This window comes from Spea bombifrons, chromosome 3 (assembly GCF_027358695.1).
Source record: "Spea bombifrons isolate aSpeBom1 chromosome 3, aSpeBom1.2.pri, whole genome shotgun sequence".
In the NCBI taxonomy this organism is placed as follows: domain Eukaryota; kingdom Metazoa; phylum Chordata; class Amphibia; order Anura; family Pelobatidae; genus Spea; species Spea bombifrons.
In genome coordinates, this window is record NC_071089.1 from 24,480,650 (window position 1) to 24,493,327 (window position 12,678).

General features: G+C 38.1%; 1 protein-coding gene across 1 annotated transcript in view; it reads left to right on the forward strand.

Annotated features, from left to right (window-relative positions):
- Window positions 1-12,678, forward strand: part of ACSS1 (acyl-CoA synthetase short chain family member 1) — a 35,329-nt gene that overhangs the window by 2,389 nt on the left and 20,262 nt on the right. Inside the window, exons 2-4 of the mRNA XM_053459194.1 lie at window positions 3,726-3,822; window positions 10,678-10,877; window positions 11,918-12,093. Coding sequence (XP_053315169.1) covers window positions 3,726-3,822; window positions 10,678-10,877; window positions 11,918-12,093 — 473 coding nt within the window. The remainder of the gene's footprint in view (window positions 1-3,725; window positions 3,823-10,677; window positions 10,878-11,917; window positions 12,094-12,678) is intronic.

The window sequence follows — 12,678 nt, forward strand, 5'->3', positions numbered from 1 at the left end:
TCAGGCCTTGGCTGCCTACATTACCCAGTTGTGTGTGATTTCACTCCAAATTATATAAGACATCAGATATTCAATATAATTATTGATCTGGTAGTTGCCAAGGCTAGTCCATCCATATGGACAAATTATGTGACTACTTAGGACTTCAAGCTTCTGCAGTCACAATTTTCAAGCCCAGCCTGCTAATTATAAGGAATTCTGATTAACCCAGTTATAGAAGGGTAACCTAAAATCCTCTCTGATTAGCAATTATGTCAACGTTTTGTTTGCAAAGAGCAATTAATTGCTGTTTTGTGGAACATCATTGCATAATCATTGCAATATTTTGACACCTTATTGCATGGCCTGCTCATTATATATAAGATTGGAATACCTCAATAGAACATCAGGACTCCGGTGTAAGATGTTACATGTGATACAATGAGCTTGAAATATTTTTGCCACCGACTTCTTACTGGCAACTAGATTGTGTTTGAATGTTGGATACTTTTGCTTTAACTGGATAGCAGCAGAGATTCCAGACATGTTAGAATCTTTTCTTCTCGCTTGTGTTATGCATGTTACTAAGGGAATGATTTTCCATGCTGCAACTTCTATTATCAACCTTTGGCATAGTTTCCAACACAAAGTCACAGCCTGCGTTTAAAAATAAAGACACATCTAAGGTATACGACAAAATCATTGATAGATAAAAAAAATAATGTATGTCGCCATGAAAAGTACAATTCATAAGTGGTAACTCATGGCTGGATCTAATCTAATAGTGTTGGTGGAGATAATTTATTGGGGCCACAGAAGACATGATTTATTCACTAAAGCAAGCATCTGCAGGAGAGTTTCAACTTTATGCATCATAATGGCCCAACCTCAATGATCCTTTTCAACAAAAAGGATCAGCTGGCTGTATATAAATTATAGTTAATGTCGAGATATGAATAATGCATAGCGCATTTTTGGAAGAGATACTGCACTGTCCATAATGCTTACTGTAGTCAGAGAGGTCAAATTAGCTTCAGTATCTGTTTTAGTGAATACACTCCATTGCAAGTACTTAAGCGGTTGTAGGGGTGCAAACCAATTGGCTCTGGAATATTCCATCAATGCCCAACATATAGTCCGAGCACCCAATGTTTACACTGCCTCTCTCCAACCTATCATACTTCAAATTAAGACCATATAATTGGTTCTTCCATATACCTGTCCACCATTTGACTCTTTTAAGGGTACAATTCCTATGACGCCTTTGATGGCCAGCCAGCCAGCCATCAGGGATCTTGAGAAGAAGAGTTGTCATCTGTTGCATCTGGAGACCAGATATTCTTTAAATTAGAGTATGGGTTATATTCTCTAAATAAAATTGCCCCACTGTCTTAAGACCTCTAAAAACATTGTAACATCCTTTTCTCTCTGGATGGGGATTTTTTGGAATGTTGTTTGTGTCATGGTAAGGACTTTTTTGTGATCATTTAACCTTGTTGTATATACCCTTGCTCTAGAAATAGCATTCAGTTCATGTGAAGACCCATTTGTGTTAAAAGCTCAGGTTCACCTTGAGAGGCACATGACGAATGGTTCATAAAAACAAATGGTTCATAAAACTTTGTTTCTGTAGGATGGAGTTAAACAAAAAAGAAATACACTTAGGACATACCGTATTATGCATTCTTTATTCAACGTTTTTTTATAGCAAAGCTATGAGTGAAATACGGTATAATTTTACATTTAAATGACTTTCTCTGTTTATTGACACTGCCCGTGTTCCTAAAAAAAAAACAGTCATGAAAGTATAATTCTGGCGTACTGTCAATGGCTGTGCTTTTTATTGCGTTCTTACTAACCTGAAATATTTTCATTGTGTTTGGAATCAGTGTGAGAGTTTTGCAAGTAGCCCAATAAAGTAAGTAGTAATCTCTGTTGCCCTGTAGTTGTGAATGAATGATTTTATAGGCAAATATTATGTTGGTTCAGAAAACAAAATAGGCTCTGCTATAGTTTATTGGTGAGGAGGTGGCTGGAAGTCATTGAGGTCCTGAAGGCACCTGATAGGAGAGCATGCATTTTATGGTGAGAAAACAAACCATGAGAATTTCAGTTTTGAAAACACTTAGCCATGCATTAGGAATGACGTGAACAGGGTTTGAATGCAGAGTAGGCAGGGAGGCAGCAAGAAGGAGGCTTTGTTAAAAAGAGGTGGTATGTAGGAACCATTGTTAGGAAGTTGGCAGAATTCCATGCTCCCCCTTCGCATTCCACTGACTTGGACAGAGACTCAGAAACCCCAAATTAGCTGTGACTTCCTATGGTAAAGCTAATAAGTCACAGTGTAGGACTTTGTAAATATAAGTTTTCTTGTAGTTTCATTTTTTAGTTTTGTTTTATTTTAAGCATGTTCATGAAATCAACAAAAGGTGAAGTACACAGAAACATGGATGCAATCTCAGCTTACATGCATAGCATGAGGTACATAGCATTCAGGTGATTAATACACACCTCGTACCCTGAAAGAATGGACCATCAGAACTTAGTATCACATAGTTGATTACTTGCTGACCCAAGTAATTAGTATCAAACACAACTGAAATTGTAAAAGAAAAGAAGAAGTTGGGGTAACTAAAGTTTAAGGAATGAAGAGGACGAGAATGAAAGGGGAAGAACACTGACAGGAGTCATGCTTGCTAGAGATGAAAACAGCTAATGGAAATGTGTTATCTCTAAATGATGAGGACCAGGATTCCCAAATTTGATGAACTGTATCGAGATTGTGCTGTAATCTTCTCCATGACAAAAAAGATTCCAGATGGATGAGTGGATCTTGGCTTTAGATGGGATGTCCCCTCCAGCAGCAAACTAAAACTTGTGTGGTTGCAGGACACACTCAGTGAACTAGTTTGATTTGTGTTTTATTGAGTTTAGGAGGGGTAACATCCATTCTTGTAGTTTTCTTATTGCTCACTGTAGATTTTACCTTGATGCAAGACATAATCATGTTAACCACCATGTCTGGATAACATCTGAGTGCTCATGTCGTGTCCCTCAAAGGGGCAGCTCAAGCTTCCACTCCAGTTAAAGAAGAAGTCTAAGAGTCTTCTGTTACTGATTCTCTGAATAATTAATCTTTCCTTACCGACCAATACTGTTGTGCATCAACTATGTTAAATGGACCAGTTTTGGCCTATTTTGGTGGCAGCTCTCCAGGACTATTGAAAGACAAGGCGATATCTTGAATTGTCTATTAAGGCCAGCCAAGCAAGCAAATTTAATGTCTCATTCTACATTTGAATAACCCATTTGTTCAAGCGATGCCTAGTGCTGTTGTTGCTTTAGGACTGAATTCTTTTCCTGTCTGATCTGAGCGTTTATTCAGATTGATAACAAGGAAACTGATTTCCTCAACTGCAGCATTGTTAAATCTTTTCATAGAGTAATACATGATCAGCAGCATAGTTCATGTTAGCCTCCTTTGCAAATTTATGACACGTTTCTTGTATTTTCTCACGGTGAGAACAGCTTTCCAGTAGAACTGGTGGAGGTTAATACAGTGAGGACATTTAACAAAATAAGGGGACTAGATTGGCTGAATGGCTCATAACTGCTGTCAGATTCTGTTTCTAATCAATGATAGAGTTTCTTTGTCGTTAATCAAAATCATGCTAGCTAGGCAAAGCCACACAAAAATAACCCTTTCTTACGCTCAAGAATACTAAATACTCTAATTATCTCTACAGTGAATTGCCTAGACAAGCATGTACACCAGTGTCCAGAAAGAGTTGCATTGATTTGGGAGAGAGATGAACCTGGGACCCAAGTGAACATTACATACAGGTAGGTCGAAAACTTTTTACATGTGTTATATTACAAATAACCTGACTGACTACAATTTAAAAATTATTATAACAATCTGTTTTCCTTTGCTTATTTTCATAGAACATTTTGTATACTGTTTAAAGATATGTGGGGCATAGGGGTCAGGCGCCCCTGTGCAGCTTGCGGCAGTTATTATATGCTCGTATACAGCAAAGCATTTCTTCCAAGGCTGAATCCTTTATATGATCCATCTTTTGTGCAGATTGACGCACCCTAGCTTGTTTGTTACAAAACTAGCAAGGACCCATTGCAGTGATTGGGCATAGCTGCACATACAGTGTGCTTTTTTAGAATTTCATATCCTCTATCTCCTTTCTGATCCTCAAGCCTCTTCCTGCCCCCTCTGCCCCGCTCCTACCCGTGCCCCTCTGCTGTGATCTGCCCCTTCCTTACTTCTGAAATTGACAGAATACTGGTTGGATCACGAGGAAAATCCATTTCATGTTTACTACAATATATATTTCTGATACCAGCATAGTTGAAAAATAATGCATTAATAAAATCACCAAAAATAAAAATACCATTCCATAATGCACGTATACTCTATTGCATAATAACAAGAGAATTGTAATGATTTCATTATACATTATTTCAAGGTTTCAGCATTTTGAACACATTTGTTACCATTTAGCTGTGAGACTAAATAACAAGGCACATGCATTATCTTCATGCTGTTTGCTACATGTCCTGTGACAAAACCATTCTTAGTCAAGAGAGGTCAAAATAACCTTCAGAACTCAATTGTAATATCAAAAGACACCCAGTATCTAAATGGTTCACATGATCTGACGTGTTTGCAATCATTCACGATTGATAGGGCTGGTTTGGTCTGAAATTCACTATCCTTTATTGGGGAGAATTCTTCTTTAGAAGAATGATTCCCAAAGGGGGGAGTCATATCACGAGACTGTGAATGTGCCCCCTTGATCATGTGCATTTTTTCCTATATGGTATTACTTAGTAAATACTAAAGCATTATCCAACTGCAGGAAAATCAGGCTCCTCTTGTTAATTTGTCAATTAGTCAAAAAGCTGTACTCGACCACATGCGGGAGAGCTTAATCATGGTTCTAGTCTGGTTCTGGATTGGCCTCCATAGCATAATTTATTACACGGTACAATCGGTCTGTACCATGCTTTTCTATAACTCCTTTTATTCTGCATTGTTTGCCTATGATAAGGCATCCAGCGTGATTTTACAAAGTTGTGCACAGAAGCCTCTGACATAGATAAAAACAAGTAATAGCAGAAACCGTACTTAGTATGAAAGGTACGTTGTTCTATCTAACCAAACCTGCATGACCTAGTAATTATTTAGTTCAGAGGCTGTAAGAACACGTTTGTCTTATTGAACTTGTGAAGGACATTGAGGGTTCAACTTCAACAAGGAAGTCAAAATAATTGTTTTTACTGGCACCGCAACTGTATATAAACTGCAAGTGAAAGTTGCATAACTATCAAATAGTTCAGTTTTTATCTGGTAGTTTTGACTGGCATTGGCTTTATTTATATGTCAGTAAAGGTGTCATCTTCTCTTGCTCTTCTAGATGATACTAAGAACTCAGGTGACATCATATTTTTATAAACCATGTTAATGCCTCAGTTTCCCGGAATGATGATTTTACTAATTATATTGCGTTAGAATGAGATCTAAGTAGACAATGAATACTACAGATATTTGGAACAAAGGTCGGTTTGGAATATCACATGATAACCAAACAATAGTTGCTACCTGGTGAGCAAGGAAGTATGTTTTATAAATAACGATATACGTGTCTGTAAGCACAGCCATTAATTCCACACTGTATTCAATAATCAAAATGGTTTTTTATGGGCAGCCCTGGTAGTTTCAGACCAGAAGCCACACGATAACGGTAGTATGGCCGATGGCTGGATATGTGTGGCCGCACGCTATCCAGCTGCTGGCTGCACACTGCAGCACCAGATCTATCGCTGGAACTGTGTGGCGCTGTTGGCCAGTGGCCCACTGGGCATTTGCCTGGTTTGTAAGATGGCCAGTTTGGGCCTGACTATGTGCTTACAGTACACATAAAAAGCACTGTAATGAAATCAAATGGGTTTTGGGTTTTTAAATGTTATGGACCACAAGAAGCCATCTAATGCACCTTCTACTGTGTATTTATAAACACAGAGGTTGACAAATTTGGTTTAAATCTTGAAGCAAGAAAAAATGCACTACGATGTTAACTAACACAAATTCTAACATACTTACACACACAAACTTACATAGTGAGATACACACAAAAATACACACATGTACTAACAAACTCATTAACATACTAACACACGCATGCACACACAGGAAGATACATACATATACACACACACTTTTTTTTGTACCTTTACCTTTGTTGGCTCTGATGGGGACGTCCACTAATGATGACAGGTCTTCAGCACATGGTGCTTGCGTCTGAGTGCAGAAAAATTATATTATATTCCTGCACTCAGACTCAGTCAGCGTGCCAGGACTGAGGGACTGTGGTATAACTGGCCCAAGGGGAGGCATTGGGTCCCCATGTCCTGCAAAACCTTTAGGAGCCAGGAAGTTTTTCCTTGTTGCCATGGTGACCTGGCACTTGGCGTTTATTAAGCCCTGTATTAACAGTAAAGTAATGTTTTGAGGTTACAGGTTTTATTATCATCGTCGATGCCCTTGTTATGTGTATGTTCAAGGAGGTCAAACATGTCTTTCCAGTTCTGGGTGTTGACTAAATAAAAAATGCTAGTCTCCAAAGCAGCTGGCATGATGCAACGTATGGTTTGGCTATAGATATAGCATTCATTGCAACAATACTTCTTATTATATGATTATATTAAATTACTTTGTGACTGTAGATATGCTACTAGATTAATAAAATACCCCTGGCAGTATACTCCCTCCTGAGTACACATTGAAATAATCAATAAAAAAAATCCATTGGCTTTGTTTAAAGACACAGTTATGAAACGGTCACTTAAGCATACAATAAGAAAAAGAAAAAGGGACTGTTGGACAATGACAAAGGTCATTCAGGTGGCAATATCTCCTGAGAGTCCTAGGTTTCATATTGCGGCAAAGTATAGTATACTGTAAATTGTGATCATGTTGCTTATTTTATGCTTTGGCAATATTTTTATTGTTTGGTGAACAAACAGTCTTATTTTTAGTGAAGGTGAGTTTTTTATGCCCTCTATGCTTTTTAGGTTGTGTGCTCCTCGGTTTTTGTGCATTTTTTGTGCTAAACTCCACCATGCATTGTTCCTGGTACACAGCTCGTATTTTTCATATTATATGCGGTACATTCAACCTATTTGTAGCTTTATCAGAGCAAGTCATTTTACCCCTCGTTTCTACATATCTTGTTTAGTCCCAAATGCAGTGTCTAAACCAGTCAAGGGACTGAACATGGAAGCAAGGTTTGTGAAAGTGATTCATGTCTGTGGAGCATGTTACTCAGTTTCCTGACACAGAATCTGTTGGTTTCTAAATGTGATCTCTACATACAATACCTCCATACCTGTGAGGCAGTAGAAGTAAAATAATGACTTCCAAATAGATGATGGTCCTTATCCATTAATTTAACCTTCTTTTATAAAACCTGATACCCTTGGCTTTCCAACCCTGACCCTTAACATATTTTATATAACACAACTTGGGGATTTTTCATAGTTTCTTGTATATTCGTCTTGTCTTCCTCGGCACAAGACAAAATTCTTGGCCTTTTATCTACTACTCCCTCCACCTCTTGTATTTTGTCTTCACATACTATTTAACAATAAATAGTAAAAAAATAAAAAACCTGAAAAACATATGTCTCTGTAGAAATAAAGATATGTCTGTCTTGTAGGCCATTCTAAACCCACATATTTGTAAATTTAAAAATTTCTATAGTAAACTGTTTCAGTTTTCCCCGTAATGGAGAAGTGGCCATTTTCATCTGAATAGTGAGAACAGTGCTTAGCTTAATGTATCACAGGGTATGTGGGGGATAGTAACATGTATAGTAATGTCAGGAGGAATACGTACGTATGGAAAGAAAACATAAGCTGTCAGGGTAAATTAGTCCACACTTCTATGCCGACATTCTCTAAATCAACCACAAACTATGGGTAGTCATGCATGGATAAAATGATTTTGGTCAACCCAACTACTTTAGTGGCAATTATCATAGCAAAGTCATGCAAAATATGGCTTTTTTTAATTTATTGGTATATTATTCACAGGGCCGGCCCTATAATGGGGCAGACTGGGGCAATTTTTTTTTTGAAGCGGAGGAGAGAGAGAGGGGCACCGAGTGGTTTTCGCTTACCCGCTCGGCGCCCCTCTCTCTCTCTCCTCTGCGGCGAGTCTCCCTGTTCGGTCCCGGTGCCGGCTTGTAATGCAGAGCGCCGGAAGTGACGTCAATTTCCGGCGCTCAGCATTACAAGCCGGCACCGTGGCAGAGCAGGGAGACTCGCCGCAGGACTGTTTAAAGGTAAGTACCGGGGGGGGGAATCGTAGATTATGGCGTCGGCGAAGTTTAAAATGCCCCCCCCGACGTCAGGGGGGGGCGGCGTTTTAAACTTCGCCCCAGGCGGCGTTAAGTCTTCGGCCGGCCCTGATTATTCATACTAAATGTTGGACTATACATCTAAAAGTAAGTCCTGTCCTTAAAAAAATGATGTATAATTTGCATGGGGAAATACAGTAAAAATGAAAAAGGGGAATCATAGCTAAACAAACATATCTAGAAAAACACCATGGTTTTGGAGCTCAGTAAAGAAGGGGTTAACTGAGCAAAATAGTACATTAGTTAACGTGGTATGCTAATGACAGGGTCCAAACACAATTCAGTAGCTGGAGATTTGTTTAAATCAGCAGTGTTTCTGACTAGAATTTTTTTGTATAATTTAAAGGGCACCTATTGTGACGTATGACAAGGTATTATGGAGAAATGTCTTCTATTCATTGCATTGATAAATTGCATACATACATGAAGTCTTACGGAATTTTGACTTTTTTTTGTCTATTTTTGCACACTATTAATATACCTGGGAACACTCTGGGTTTCGCCCGGAGACATCGAGGAAAGAGCCTCTTCTCCGGGTCTCCGGGTCACTATAGGCACGCACCATTCACCGACCAATTCACCATTAAAAATAGCATGTGTCCCGCGATAGTCATTGTGTTAATTTTTCTTAGAGCTGTTTTTTGCTGTAGCTTCAGACAATAACCCAAAATCATTAGATCAGAGCAGTCTGTGGGCGAAAGCTGCCCCCCACCCCAGCCACTTGGGGAAACCGAAAGAAGGAAATTGTAGTCGCAGGAGCTGTTCCCTAAACAAAGGATTAATGTTTTCTTTCAGTCTCACGTGCAAGGTTACTGTATTACGATACAATAAGTGTGTATTTGCTTTGTAAATATATGTTGCTACCTTTCAGTGTATGCAAAAATATTGTACATTAATGGTTCTGGTAGATCTAAACATAGTACTGTAAATATGTTAATCATTGGAGATATATAACTAAAAGACAATAATAATAGTCACACCACTCATTGCACACTGCACAATGTTATGCATGGATAAACCTCCATTTTATGGTGGATACAAAGCATTGTCATATGTGGAGCCTCGCTTTAAGCTTTGTGATTCCACGGAAAGATCAAAGATTCGAACATAAGCAAATGTGAAAAACTTGAGGAAATAATGTTGGGATTCTCTAGAATTTTTTTCTAGAAATAATAATCATTATTGTCCTTGTTCATAAAATTTGGTAGACTACATATAAAATATGGAAGGCTGAAGGTCTTGCTACCCCTGATGAGTTAAACTAGCTCCTTACAGAGACTATCACAGGAAGGGGTCAGACATGTGCATGATACCCAATTGAGGATAATTGTGTGTCTATAGGTTTTCTTTATGTTGGTAGTGACTGCATAAACCATATCTTGAATCTTCCCATCTCAGGCTACATGGAGCCATTCCCCTCAGGAGAGTGGCCTAGTGAGGTTCCTAAACATTCTTTGGTGACATTGCACATACACCGCATTCGCATAGGCTGGTCTTTTTACTTGTCTTATCTACACATAGTCTAGCATTGTATTACACATTAACTAAATGAGTACTAAAACCATTGCAGGGTTGGTGAACTTGGAAAACCATTCTGTTAACGCTCATATTGTTTTTTTTTCACTAAACTGTGACTATATAGTCTAATGGCAATAAGGATTTTTTTAATACACCAGTGCGTATGTTTATTTGCTGTTCCGACCAGTAAAATGTAGTACATTGTTAAAGTGACAGATCTTGCTACAGTTGTACACAGTTAAAAAACATTTATCAGGTATGGCCGTCCTACTAGTCAAAGTGTCACTGACATTTTCAGAAATAATTCTATGTAGATAAATACTTTATCAGCCTCTGAGAATGCAGACTACTATACACTATATGGACAGTGCCAAATGCTCACATGCGTGCAACGGAATTGCTGGATTCACACATATGCATGCTACGCTCTAAATTAACCACCTAGACTTTTGGATTGTGTGTGGCCAGTGCATCAAGTAGACAGCCCCACACTAAAGTATTGGATCTGCCACATGAGTGGCACAGTCACGCAACAGGCCACCGGTCATTTGCCTGAACTGTCCAATGCCCAGTGCAGGTCACATTGTAATTCATGATTTCTGCCAGCATTTTAACCAAGATGTAGAGAGCTACTTAGCTAAGCCACTAGATAACATTTGGCCTTAGGCAGCCAAACCCCATACCAACAACCAAAAAAAATGCAATAAAATCTAACAGTCATAAATATGTCACTATTTCGTTACAGAGAGCTCTTAGATACAACGTGCCGAATTGGAAACACGCTGAAGAAATATGGGATTCAAAAAGGAGACAGGGTAGCCATTTACATGCCTGTGTCACCTTTGGCTGTGGCTGCCATGCTGGCTTGTGCCAGAATCGGTGCTGTACATACTGTGGTCTTTGCGGGATTCAGTGCAGAATCATTGGCAGGAAGAATCAATGATGGTGAGTGATCCATAAAATAAAACCTGCTTAAACACTCTGTTGGCTTGTGAAATCAATAGCTAGCTTACTAATGTTTCTATTTTGGTTCATGAATTTGTTGTGTCATCATATGAGCGATAATGCAAGACACAGAATTGCTTCCAGCTAACATCTAACTTATACCTTAATGAATTGAGTGACAGTGTAGTGTGTGTGGGTCATTATCACTGAAAGGGTTAATATGGGCTTCTCATATGGAACTTTTTCCCCTTTCATTCTGCATATCATGCAGTGTCTATTTAGCTTCAGGTCCAGATGTTCCATATACGTTGATGTGAATGAAATGACTGTTCCCCAATAAATACAACGCTATATAATATGTGTAAGATTATAGAAAACAATGAATGTATATGAAAGTACTTTGTAAGTACGATGATGATGTAGTGTCACTTTTATTTTAGTTAACAAAGCAATGTAATGCAAAACACGAAGCTAGCAATGTATTCTTGATCAAAAATAAGAATAAGATACTGCGGCTTTTTATGTATATGTTGAGTAGAGATGTCAAGAATCTCATAGTTACCTGTACTGGATCCATTTGTTGATGATAGGTCAACTCTTAGCCATGAGAACTTCTGTGACAAATGCATAATGGAAAAAAGAACCTTCAGATATACTTGTTAAAATTCCTGCGCTAAACCCCAAATATAGGCCACACCCCCATTTTCAAGACTTAAAGTGTGTGTGGGGGGGGAAGTGCGGCCTATATTCGGGCCAATCCGGCATATAGAATCAACCATTGTTTCTCACCGCTCAGTGTCTGTTGTAGTTTTGACCAGAGAAGTCAGCTCTGCATGATTAAAACTTTTCAACAAAATACTTCTGTAACATTTTTACTAACTGAAAAAAAGAAAAATAGCAATATAAGATATGGACAGATCCACTTTAAAGACAGGTTAGCTAGTTTTCTGTAAAAAAAATCCATAACAACCCTACATTGAAATGTGTGTTACTTTTTTAATTAATTGTTTCAACTTGTATCAAATCGCTTGTTTCAATAGCCAACTGCAAAGCCGTCATTACGTTCAATCAAGGAGTTAGGGGTGGACGTGTTGTAGAACTGAAGAAAACTGTTGATGAAGCCGTCAAGACCTGCCCTTCTGTCAAACATGTCTTTGTAGCTCAGAGGACTGACAACAAAGTCCACATGGGTAATCTTGACATTCCTCTTGAAGAAGTAAGTCAACTAAATGTCTACTTATGCTCTAGCCTATAGTTGCTAAATTAACCACAAACTATTGGTAGTTATGCATGGATATAATGATTTTGGTCAACCCAACTACTTTAGTGGCAATTATAATAGCAAAGTCATACAAAACATGTTTTTTTTTTTTTATTGGTATATTATTCATACTAAATGTTGGACAGCAGTGTGGATGACACAATTTAATCTAGAGAAATGTGTGGATGTATCTGTTCTAACAACAACCTACGCTCAGAAATAAATGCAATTGAAAAACAAACATGAAAAAAAGAAATATATTCAATGTTTCAAATATACCATATCCATTTATTTCCACTCTGAATTTCAAAGCACCTGTCAAAATGCTTAATTATTGTTAATATTAGCATTATTTTTAATTTACTTTTTCTGACAGCCACACTAAAGGCGAATGGATATTAAAGTACTTTGTGATGACTTTAATATTAATTCTTGAAAAACAAAGAAGCACTTACTTTAGGTAGAAACTGCAGCTTTCTTCCTGCCTCTGTGGTCCGACAATCCTTGATACTGATCAGTGGCAAGAAAGAGCTTCCATTT